Genomic DNA, 12,647 nt, shown 5'->3' on the forward strand with positions numbered 1-12,647 from the left:
CATCCTCCGCTCCATCTCTATCTTTGTCGCCTTACAACGGGTAGACGATGCCCTTTCTATGACTAGCCTACCATGTAGAAGCCCGACTTCACCTTTGACCTCCGCTAGTCATTCCATGGCCTATTGAAGACTGGATTGGAGGGTCTCAAGATGATTTGGCAGCCATTTGACTGGTGACCGATTCATCATGACCAAGCGAAGAAGGAAAAGTGGAAAAGAAAGGTGGAGACTGTTACCTTCGCAAAGGATGAGTCCCTACTCCCTTCTATAGAGCACTCGGACGACTAAGATCAAGTCGTCCCATTTGATCACCTGCCATGTGTCAAACCACCGAGCTCTTGACGAGCTGCATGCATTTCTCTGCAACCCAACTTCTAGGATAGCGCCATGAAGAGTTATGATCCTCATTAAAACAATGTGAAGCTCAATGAACGATCTTTGCCGGGCAGCGTGCCCGAGGGAAGACTTTGGGACCTCAAAAACAAGCATGATGACATCCACACCTCACAAGATGAATGGGTGATTTTGAAAAGACCACTTCAAACATGGGGCCTAGCCATATGGTAATTGAGGGGCAGGCCACTTTCGAGCCTACCACAGCTTTCGTGTCGATCTATTCTGATCAAGCCTACCTCGGCCCATACATCGAGCTACTGCAAGATGTGCACCGACGAACGCACCGATCTGCATTGGATGACCTAAAACTTTGAACAAAAAATTAAGTCCATGGGCCTAGTTGTTTCGAGCAAAATACTTGGTGAAAATCAAATGAGCAAGAGGGAGATGGGAAGATAATCCATTTCATTCAAGAGGAGGAAAGATTATAGAAAATAGCATAGTAGAAAGAAAAGGTACAAAATCACAGCTCGTGGATACCCGAACTAGTAAACTTCTCTACTCCTCTTTCCTCTTTTCTTCTTCTTCCTCCTCTTCCTTTTCTTCTTCACCGTCGCTCTCTCTTAAGAAGGCCCACTCGTCAAAATATTCTCTCGAGAAAGTGATCGAGTTGAAATCAACCTCAGGAAGCAACTTGTTGATCTATCCTCGGTAGATGGTGAAGCTTTCTTGGAGTCATTGGTGGTCTCTAGCATCTTGTTGTGGAACTCCAGCGAGTTTTGTATTCCACAATGGCACGCTGGGTCTCTTCTTTGGCATGGGCGACCCTCTCCTCTCGGGCGACCTCCTCCTTGGCTCGAGTGGCTTCCACTTCAGCTCAGGCAGCTTTCTCCCCATCGAGAGCAGCCCTCTCCTCGGATTGGGCGGCCGTATCTTCCACCCAAGCGAACTTCTCTTCAGCTAGAGAAGTTCTGCCCTCAGCTTCCGCCACCATATCTTTCAAACGAGCGATCTTCTCCTCATCCTCTCTCTTGACCCATGCCATCTCCTCATCGACTGTCCGTTGGACTCCTTGAAGTTTAGTCGCTAGAAGGCTTAGTTAAGCCTTGGCAGCCTCGATCCATGTCTTAGAGAGGCGGACTTGGGCCTCTTCCTCCTCTCGTCCTTCTCAGCTGCTGCTTGCTTCTCCTCTGCCTGAGCTCTCTTTCTCTCGGCCTCTCAGGTGCGATGGTCAGCTCTTTGATTTTTTCTGATAGGAGCAGATGATTTCGATGAGCACTCTGAAGGCGTATATCCCCTGCAAACAAAAAAGAGAAGATAGTCATTCCCTTCAGTGGAAAAAGGGTTTTAAAATATTAGATTTTTGCCTTTACCTCAATGGTAGTGCGGCATGTCGACGTGAGGATGTTCTCAACTGGTCGCCTTTGGAGCTCCTTGTCGTCTTTAGGGAGGTGAACCCTTGAACCATATTCGACATTATTTGGGGTTCACTCTAGCGAAGCACCGAGTTGGTAGTCCTCACCGATCAATTTGGTCAGAAGGTTGTTGACTCAGGACTTTGCGGGAAAGATCGGGATGTGGAGGCGGATGCATGATAAACCCCAATGGCAGTGGCCGGGGTAAGTGCTAGTTCGGACACCGACGTAGGATTCGGTTGGCTTCCAAGGCATGCGTCGAAACCCAAGCGGCCTTTAGGTAGGCTGCCGAAGATGGGGCTGTTTCGGACTTGGCCATAGGAACCCGAACGGCTTCTGGAGCGGCCGTGGAATCCGAAGTAGTTGTGGGCGTGACTGTTGAAACAACCTCGAAGGCTCCAAATAGGACTGCTTCCTGAGAAGCTTCCGAGACAAGTGGACAGATGGAAATGGGGAAGGTGACGATCACCTCCACTTTTGATGATTCCTCCCTAGTAGGCCTCTCTTCGGCTCTAGCGACTGGGCTTGATGCAAGGGGGCTTGACCTTCGCAGTGGACGAGCCCACCGCAATCTTCTTCTTCCTCCCTGATGATGGGCTAGCTACTCTAGGCCTCTTCTTCGAGGAGCTCAACAACTCGTCCACCTCGAACTTCATCGCTGCAAATACAAAAACGACTAGATCAGCCAACCAAGCAGCCTCAATGAAAAGGAAAAAGACAAAGCAAAGGGAATTACCCCTGATGGAAGCAGGACTGAGATTGGTGTTTACTAAAGCCGCCTCATAGAGCAGCTCGACAAAAGTTGGGAGTGACTTGGGACCTTCATCTGGCAAAGGCTCAATGCCAGATGGGGAAAAGGCTCAATGCCTTCTTCCTTGGTGTCTTCCATGTGTTGGAAAGCTCAATGAATTCGTCGAAGTTACAAAAAAGAATTGGCTTTTCTAACCATACTAGAGAATATTATAATCCTTCCTACAGAAAAATTGCCACCATTCTTTATTCCAAGGATGCTCCTTCACTTGGAAGATGGATCGGAACAACCCCACGGTTGGGACAATCCCATGGAGTCTAAAAAAGTAGAAAAAATTGACCATCATCCTCCATGTGTTGGGGATGAGCTGGGTTGAAACGAGCTGATACTAGGCTAGCAGGTCAACAATAATCAAAGGAATGGGGAGCCTCAGCACTGCTCTCAAAAACTTCCTATAAAGGGCAATCTGATTTGTCCTCAGCGATGTCATCCAGTTAGAAGGACTAGGCAACTCCAAAGAGAAGGTTTGAGGGATAAAGAACTCAGTAAGAATTTGATTGAGATCGGACTCTTTCAGGATACTTCTTTCAATATCCGGACTTGAGACAACCTCGGAGTTGGTTCCCCTATGGCCACGGAAGCTCGGTCAGGTGAGTCTTGACTTGCTTTATTAACATCCATGGACCAGTCCTTAATAGATGGATCCATTGGGGAAGACCAAAGGTAAAACAAAGGAAAATAGAAAGGGAAGGAGATCAAGACAAGCTGAGAACAAAAGCTTGAGGAAAACCAACTAGAAGACTCATTATAGCAAATGAACTCTGACAGAAGGCTTAAACTCTGATAGAGGCACATAGAAAGAACGGGTGCAGACCAAACGTTGGTATTCCTCTTTCTCTTAAACTCTCAAAACACAAGAGGATGAGGTAGAGGAGTCGCACCAGCCTTCTGCCTTATATAGAACCTTAGATCGGCATGATGGCTCACCTACCTTAGCCGATCCTCACCACAGGTCACCTGAATATTCGCTTCCAAATGGTCACTCAGATTGCCATCAGTCCCTAAACATCTAATCATTGCGCTGATATTTCCGCCGTAAACGACAACACTTTGAGAGAAGCAGGAGCAGCCATGTCTCTCATAAATGCAGCATCTAAAAGATCTTTGTAGCAAAACCGAAGGGACAGCTACAACGGCATGGCAACATTGCTTGGTTTGGCCCCCATATGCCATCTTGGCTGGTCAGCCTCATCGACAGAACTACTACTACTCGAGCCAACGAATTAGCTCGGCCTAGGAAGTGGGGGGCAAGTGATACGCCTCAGAATCAACCACAATCGATGTAGAAGACCGGCCAATCAGACCCTTCCATGAAGCCTATATCCTATCAATCAAGGCTCGCCATGTGGCCCGCCTAGAAGCATGCAAAGAGTCCTTTGAATTTCGAAATCTCCCCTCAGCTGGAAACACCTCGGCCATGTTTGCAGGCGGTTTTCTAAATCGCGCTTACGAGATGCACGAGGCATGATCCACATGCAAAATGATCGCGCATAATCCTCAGAACATGCGGTAACTTGCTAAAGACGGCCGTCCCACATGCCCAAATCCTTCGACGACAGGCACCATCCCTAGCTTATACAATCCAACCCCAGGGGGCCCTCCAAGTAAGTGCTCTCGAACTCTCATACACCATCGTGTTGTTGCTTTGCCACTCTCTACGTTCACTGTTCCTTGAGAGTCTCTCTGACTTAGGCATCGGAGGATCTTCCGCCGGGCACTCTCCGACGAGAGGACTTTTTTGTTTTTGCTGTTTCAGATTGAACTTGACGTCAGAGCGGAGATCTGAGCACGACCTCAGCTTTCCGGCACTGCCTTGGGCGCGTCGCCGATCTACACAACCAGAACAGTTGATTGCGGAGCCCTCTAGCTACCAGCTCGGTGCCTTGGTCATACTAATTCTTACCAGCAATACGTAATTTTAAAAGGTTTGGGAAGATCATGTGATTTTAGTACCTTTCAAATTAGTTCTTTGCTTTCAAGTTCAGTTCCTACTGAATATTGACCTGATTTGAAGCTGTGACTTCCACAAAATGAGCAAGCAGGGAGCTCTCATCTAAGGCTGTGACTTATCCATAAATAATTCAATATAGGGAAAAAATTAGTCCGCGACTTACGAAGTGAGTCTAAATATGCTCAAGTATCATGATCTCGAAGGATAGGAAGGCCTGTGCTTTTTTAAAAAAATGGAACTTGAGTTGATTTCTGGATATACATACAAACATGTATCTAGCATAATTGGGAGCCTTGAATGACATGATGGGTTGTTTCTATATGTCATAAAATATATCTATGCTAAGTTTTCTTTATCATTACTAAATAGACGGTATGTTATTTTTTTTCTTTGAGTTCTAGGTAATTATTTCAGGCTTATTAGTTTTTGGTATCTATCATTTATGTTGCTTGAATATGTTATGTTTTCTCAAGGTGCTAGGAGGAAAAGCTCGCAGGAAAAAATTGCTTTCTCCAAAGGGTATGGATGTACGGCCAATGATGGAAGTTGTAAGGGGGGCAGCCTTTGATATTTTACAGGTAAAACATTATTTTTTGCTTATTTCCATTACATGGAAATAAGAAATTAAGAAGTTTTTATATTATCTTGTTGAGTTGATCATGTATTTTATTTTTATACTGTCTATTTAGGTAGCTGGTGGTTGTCCTGCTTCATTAAGGCCAGGGCGCTGGTTAGACTTGTATAGTGGCACAGGCTCTGTTGGAATTGAAGCTATAAGCCGTGGATGTTCAGAGGTGCCTTTCTTACTCAAAAAGAATTTGCTGCAGTATCTGGCATTAATTGGGTCCTAGATATAATTACCTGCTCGTGGCCTGTTACTTGTTCTTGATGCCTTTTAGCAACAGGTAATTCTTGAAGAATCAAAAGTGGACATATAGAAGATGTGAATTTTCTGTTAATTATTAGACAAAAGTGATATTGCATGTGCAACAGACCATGAGTTAATTATTTATTTTCTCCCGAATTCGATCATTCATACACAAGATAAGTAGGAAATTTGACAATATACACAAGGACAATGTTCCCTGAATCTTAGCTCTCAATTAGGTTGTTTGTAAGCTCTCCGAAAAAGGGCTAGATCACCCATAGTTTTCTATATATATCCATGCATAGCGTTCAGACAGAGCAGATTGTTAACAATTTCATCCAAACATAATTGTTGCTCTTTTTGTTCTTTTTGTTAACTTAAAGCTCATACTTAACTTGTAATGAGAAGGTTTTTAGCTCCTTAAATCACTACATAGATGGAATTCACATGTGCACAACAACATAGGCTAAGAAGAAATATATGGCTTGCCATTAGCCTGAAATTTAGATAATAACAAACAATTTGAGGTTCTAGGATTACCCCCCCCCCCCCCCCCCCCCCCCCAGCCAGGATTGTCCTTGTTTCTTGGGAGCCCCCACCCCCTGGCCATTTTAAGGTGAACTTCGATGGTAACATCTCAGGCGATGGAGATAGAGCAGGTGTGGGTTTTGTGATTAGGAGTCGCAACTCACGGCTGATTGCTGTGGCGGGCCGAAGCATCGCCGGATTGACAGCTATAGGGCGGAGCTTAGAGCAGCTTGGGAAGGCATCATCTATACGAGACAGGTCTTGAGGACGGAGTGGATCCTTCTTGAAGGGGACGCTGCTGTGGTGATTGGCTGGATTCGTGGGGAGGGGCGGAGGGGGGATGAGACCCCTCTACTATGCGACATTCGTTGGATGGCGGGGGAGTGCAGCGCCTTCCAGGCTGTGCATGTGTATCGGAAGGCGAACAGGGCCGCAGACTGGGTTGCCACCTATGCCGCCCATCACTCCGGAGAGGTCTTCTGGGCTCATCAAGAGGTTTCTCCTCCACCGCTGTGCTATTTTCTCACTCTTGATTCTGTTGGCTGCACTTATACTAGAGTAGGGTGACCAATCATTGTACCAAAAAACAAAAGGTTCTTGGATCAAGTCATGATAGTGTTACTGTCTAAACTTGGTAGTGCCTTCTAATAGTATGATCTACAGTTATGGAGTTTAAGGAAGCAATATATGTATTTGTTTCCAGGATGCTTTCTAGATCAAAAGTTATGTCAAACATCATTATTGAAGACCACGTGACTGCTTAGCTGATGGAGATGAGTTGTTAAAATGCTATATGGTTGGTTTGAGATCTTTGAGATCTAGTTCTCGGGGAAAAAAATCTTATGGTTTTTCTATCTCCCTTTAACTCAATATTTCTTATTCATTATCTTCGGAAAATAGGATTTTATGCTTATGAAAGCACTGTTATTGAAGCTCCTGGTCTGATTACAATAACATGGTCGAAAAGAGATACCCTTACATGCTCTCTTTATTGAAAAAAGATACCATCTTTATGGTAAAGACAATAGGCAATTATTCTTCATGCATGAGATGGAAAAGTGAATTATTATTGGGATGTATGGAAAAGGAGCCATAAAAGTTAATGACGACTCACTTAACCTATGAGTATTGTTGTAAGTTGTAACCATATTTATTGAGTTGATCGAAATGGAAAACATCGAAACCCATATGAATTGTTAGCTGATAATTAACACAAGGAAGCCCACTTCTTAATTGCAAGTTAACACAAGGAGGCCCATTCAGGAAAAAGACAAATCCAGAAAACTAATTATCTACTTTTGTTCTACAATTTTTTGTTCATTCCAAGGCCTACTCTTAGTGGCATAACTTAAAAATGACTCATATATCAATGACATTTGGCTATCAGCTTTGGCAATAGCCAACATCAATGTCCCATATATAATATCTCAAGCCACCACAAAATACTTAATACCTAAGGCACCTCTACCTAAGGTGAGATTTTTGCTTAGCAGAAATTTATTAGTAGAATTGGACAATTGTTGAGCTTTGTTGGGATCACTATTTCTCTTGATAGCCATGGATTCTTAAACCATTGGAGTGGGATGGTGCTGTTAGTGCCGTACCATTTCGATGGAAAACTAGCACTTGTGCATGTGCCGGGATGCTGAAACCATATGTATTGATATGTACAGTTTGCATTGGTGTGTACCGATGGTATCTTATCAATTGTACTAGTCGGTATTGACAATTTTGCATTTTTGTTGTTGTTTCCAGTTTCTGTATGAACCGGCAGTTTAGTGAGAAACCCGTTTAGCAATTCATAACTTGTAATGAAGAACTTCACAACAAAACATCCCAATGCGTTGAAGGAAATATTTCCTATGACATATTGCAATTGAGTCTTTCACAATGACACCTGTGGAATACATGGTACAAGATTGGAAAACTCTTCTTTCCAAAATGTTAATCATTTATTGCTCTCCTCTGAGGATGTTGTATGCTACTATTATCTTTACGGCTTGTGGCCACCACGATGATAACGGAAAGACTAAGAAAGTGGCGCTGAACGAATCGGATATGGGTTTAGAGGAAAATAGTAGAATGAAATATGATTAAGTGTAAGGATTGCTATGGAGGGACTAGAGGCCAAAAAGAGAAGGGATTAGAAGCTGAAATGTGCTCCTATTTTTGTAAAAGGGTGGAGAGAGGGATGCTATTTTAGCTAGTGATTAAGCATCCTGAGTGGAGGAAGAATATTTGCTTAGGTGGGAGGAGGAGGTGAGGGCAGAGATGGTGAGGGCAGAGATGGTGACTAGTTAAGAATGCTAAATTGGCAAAAAGGAATGGTTGAATTCATGAATTGGTAGCTGTGCAATGTTAGCAAGGTGCTTTAGGTTAGGAAGATGGTGGAAAGAGTAATGGTTGGCGGGCCATGAGATTGGTCGTATTCCATGTCTCATCCTACTAAAAGTGCTCTTTCTGCATACTCACAAAATAGTCTCACCTGACCACCCACCTTGACTAGCGGACCTTAACCAACAAACCTTGTCATGAGTGTATGTGCCCCTCTTTGGATCAAATTATGGTTAGTCAGAATTGACTTGTTTCTTAACTAGATGACAACCTTTAAGGAATTAATGTTGACAACTTGGCCGGGGGGGCACCTTTAGGTAAGAAATTTTTTTTACCATGAAACTAGATGATTAGTTGGTTGGGAAGATTGTGGCTGATTATGTTAGTTTTAGCTCATTTAGTTGCAGGGCAGATCCATCAAGATTCCTTTCAACCTATCACACTATAAAACACCCCCTGCTAATTTTCTACTTGTGCACGTGATCCAAGTATTGCCTTGATTTTTAAGAACGGAATTTTAGTTGAACATTATCCCTAATCTCTTTCATAGATTGGTTGTACTGGGCCAACTAGTCTATATTCTGTTCTCCTCACCCCACATATACATGCATGCATTTAGACATACATTCATACATGCAAGCATACATTCATACATGCATATACACCTGCATACATATGTACCTACATGCACACATGCACACATGCACACATACACATATGCATACATGCATATATACATTCATGCATCTTTAGATATTTGTGTACATACATACATACATATGTACATACCTACGTACATCATATAAGACTACATACGTGTGTACATATCTACATGCGTACATATGTGTTGGCCGCTATATTCTTTGCTTGGGGGGCAAGAACGGCACTTGCGTCTCTGGCAGGTTGATGCAAGTGCGCTGGCGTGCCACCAATATCGATAACTAGAAAGAAGATAGGGTGAAAGGTTGGTAGTGCGGGTCTTATCGAGAATGTATGTGTGTATGTGTCTATGTATGTATGTATGTATGTCTATGCGTGTGTGTGTGTGTGTATGTTATTATTCATTTTGACAGGAGTTATGAAAATGCATTTAATCTTGCAGAAAACTGCTGTTCTGCCTTTGACCCAGAAGAAAACAAATCAGTTCTAATTTTACTTGGATATAGAGTTTACTAAAGTAAGATGCAAGCTTTAAAGAAATTATCGGGAACAGGCATATGAATATCACTTTTCCCAGTAATGCATCATACCTTCTCCTTTACGGTTTATGATTATACCACACAGTCCGGCAAAATGATATATAATCGCTGCATCTATGTTGCTTAAACCCTGGTTGGACATTGGTACCGAGATGAGTCTTATAGGAATTCCTCCAGTCTAAGCTCAAATCCCCATTTCTTGAGGATCTTTCTTCTGCTCAGTTTATTAATACTCTTTGCTTTAATAGATGGTTTTCTAGGTTAAGTGCTTCAGTAATTCTATGGAGAATTTTGAGATGATAACAAAGTCTACCTCCGAAAACTGATGCCTGGTCGGATCCTGTAATAAATTTCTTGATACCTTGATGATTCACGATTTGAAGATTCTGCATTCAGTATAAATTTCAGAACTTCTGAAACCTTCCTGATGCAGCGATCATTAGAGACAAGCTGCTGAGGCTTAAGGGAGGGTGCAACGGCTACAAGAAACAGTGTTGAAAGTGGTCAGGTTGCTATTCGAGCCAATTGAGTGCTGTGGTTGCAAAATGGATCAGCAATTGAGGTATTTTAGGGCCTCACCCTGCTGTGAGAAACATCAATGAAACAAGGAGCAGCTGGACTTTCGTCCAACAACCCAGACTTATCACTAATTGATTAGCCTTTTATTCTATTTTTTAGATATTGTTTTGAGATCAGATTCGAAGTTAATTAGGGGATGTTACGGGTAACATTGATCGCTACAGCGTCCAGTTGAGTTGGGAGTCACTGTTAACAATTGGTTAGTCAGTTAGTCAAAGAGTTTTGATAGATTTTGTTTGCTAATGTGATTGAGTCCTAGTTAGCTTCAAATTACGAAAGGACAGGGATCAGATTGCCTATATGAAGCCTTGTTGCGGCATCAAACAGGAGGTATGCAGAAATGTTTTGAAGAAGAGAAGAGCTTCTTGGAGCTTGGTTCTGCTACCACTTGCTCCCCTTCTCTCTCTAGTTATTTATTGTTCTCATTTCTCTCGTGTTCTTCTTCTTTATTCATATCTGAATCTGCTTTCCATCTTTTGTATCTTATTATTTTGTTCTGTCAATTGATCATATTGCTGCAGTTATTTTATAGACATCCATTCTGGATATAGATTAACCGTTTAAGTTGCTTCACTGTTTTGTCCAAAAGATCTGTGCATGGAGAACATAGAACACTAAGAATTTGGACTTTTTAGTGGTCATCTTTAATTCTCAGTCATTCTTCTTTACTGCATCTCAATTAACCCCTAGACATAATCTTTTCGAGTTTGTGGTCCAATAAAATTTGCAATCCTATACTAAATTCTGCAAATTATGTAACTGTTCTCTGAAACTAATACTTTAAATTGAACCAAAGTCGGCAGAACCGTCCCGAACCGCCCGGTTCGGGGTGTCCCGAGCCATACCGGCAGCAGACCGGGATGGTTCTGGCAGAGAAACCAAGACGCCGTTGCCGGAGGAGGAGAAGGAAAGAGAAGGAAAGAGAAAGAGCGAGCGTGGGAGGGAGGGAGGCTAGCGGAGGGTGGCGGAGGCCGGTGCTGGTGTAGACGACGAAGGCCGGACCTCCGTCGGCCTCTGCCACCTTGCGCCGGCCTCCCCCCTCTCTCCCTCTCCCTCTCCCTCGCTTCCACGCTCGCTCTCTTTTTCTCTTTCCCATGGTCTCCTGTGTCGGTATAGACCCGACACGGCACGACGCGGTCCTATACCGACTTGTGCCGCCGAGCAATCGGTACGCTGCCCGGTACCGGCACAGTAGACCTTGCATTAAACCATTTTGGATTGTTACAAAACCTTCATTTTTTGGTTGTCTGGGATCTATTAGAATCCTTAAACTTTCAGTGCATGTTTAAAGAAGCTTTTATCAGCCCAAAAATTCTTAGTTTACATTTTTCTATCCTATTTTTTGCAGCTAGACAGCAAGGAGAAACCTGAGTCTAAACCCTAGCCTTCACCTAAACGAGAATTTGATTTAGCGGCTCTTTCCAAAAGGCGCGAATGCAAATAAAAAACATCTCCTGGATAAGCTTCACGAGAAACGACTTCCTTCATGGAGCTCGGCGGGTTGGTTTCTAGATTTTTAGGTCCTCCACACATTGTAGGTCATCCCTATTTGGTCCTGCATTACTTCCCTAGCTTGAATGGAATGAAGTACTATATATTATATCACCTCTATTTTGCAGCAGTTGGGAGATCCTCGTGCAAGATGAATCCTTTTTGCCTTCAATTGATCCTGCATTAGTAGTTTTCTCTATAGTCCCTACAAAAACCCAAATCATGATGAGGAATTTGAGCAGAACGTTAGATGATGTACGTGTGAAGAGAGCAACGTCGGCGGAACTGAATTGAACCGGGTAGCTCCGCCCGTTTCGAACCTTATCGCTGGCTCACCGGTATGGCTTTGGCTCCAAAAATGAACGTATTCCTGAAGCCGGAGAAGGAGAAGGAAAGAGAGAGCGAGGGAGGATGAGGGAGAGAGAGGACGCCGACTTCACTTACGAATCGACAAATTTTTTAAGTTGTCGAACCCTGTTTCGAACATAGGGGTCGACTGCTTAAGCGGCCCTTCTTTGCCGGTGCCCGTCCCCACACGGCCTCTACTGGGCTCCGTCGGGCTCTGCCGGCCCTCCGCTGGCGTCCCTCCCTCCCTCCCCCCACTATCTCTCTTTTTCTCTTTTGTTCTTCCTCTCCTCCATCTGTTCCATTGTGTCAGTACGGGCCGGGCGCGGTACAGCGCGGGCACGTACCAAACTATCCTACGGAAAATCGGTACGGAGTTCGGTACCGATTCCTCCGAACTTGTTCCAGAGTCAATTACCATTTCACATAACTAGCCATTGAGTTGCACTTTGGTTTCAAAGATGTTGCATCATCTCCAATCTTCTTTCTCATTTGTGCTAGAGCTGTGAAAAGTGGACGAAGGGCTACACAATGATGCACTTCATTTCCACTACCCTCACTTTTGTCTTTGTTACACTCATGGTTTGCTGAACCGGGCTGAACTGTCCGGTTCACCTTGTACCGAACCAAACTGGTGCAGAAGCGACACATTTTAGCGGCTTTAGCCGATATTTTCAGAAAATGCCGTGAATCGCTACGAATTAGGTGGTTCGGAGTGGAACTGGTTTGCCGCCCCCTCTTTCCAAAATGCTTAAAATATGGTCTGCCGAACTGGGGTGAACTGCCTGGT

The 12,647-nt window shown here is 43.8% G+C and overlaps 1 protein-coding gene across 4 annotated transcripts in view; it reads left to right on the forward strand.

Annotated features, from left to right (window-relative positions):
* LOC103695553 (methyltransferase) overlaps window positions 1-12,647 on the forward strand; it is a 61,884-nt gene that overhangs the window by 17,678 nt on the left and 31,559 nt on the right. For all 4 annotated transcript variants that reach the window (XM_039116610.2, XM_039116612.2, XM_039116608.3 and 1 more), the window contains exons 4-5: window positions 4,987-5,091; window positions 5,203-5,307. In XM_039116610.2, the coding sequence (XP_038972538.2) occupies window positions 4,987-5,091; window positions 5,203-5,307 (210 nt within the window). The remainder of the gene's footprint in view (window positions 1-4,986; window positions 5,092-5,202; window positions 5,308-12,647) is intronic.

The sequence above is a fragment of the Phoenix dactylifera genome, chromosome 18 (assembly GCF_051530095.1).
Source record: "Phoenix dactylifera cultivar Ajwa chromosome 18, Ajwa_hap1_PhDact_Kaust_v1.1, whole genome shotgun sequence".
Classification (NCBI taxonomy): domain Eukaryota; kingdom Viridiplantae; phylum Streptophyta; class Magnoliopsida; order Arecales; family Arecaceae; genus Phoenix; species Phoenix dactylifera.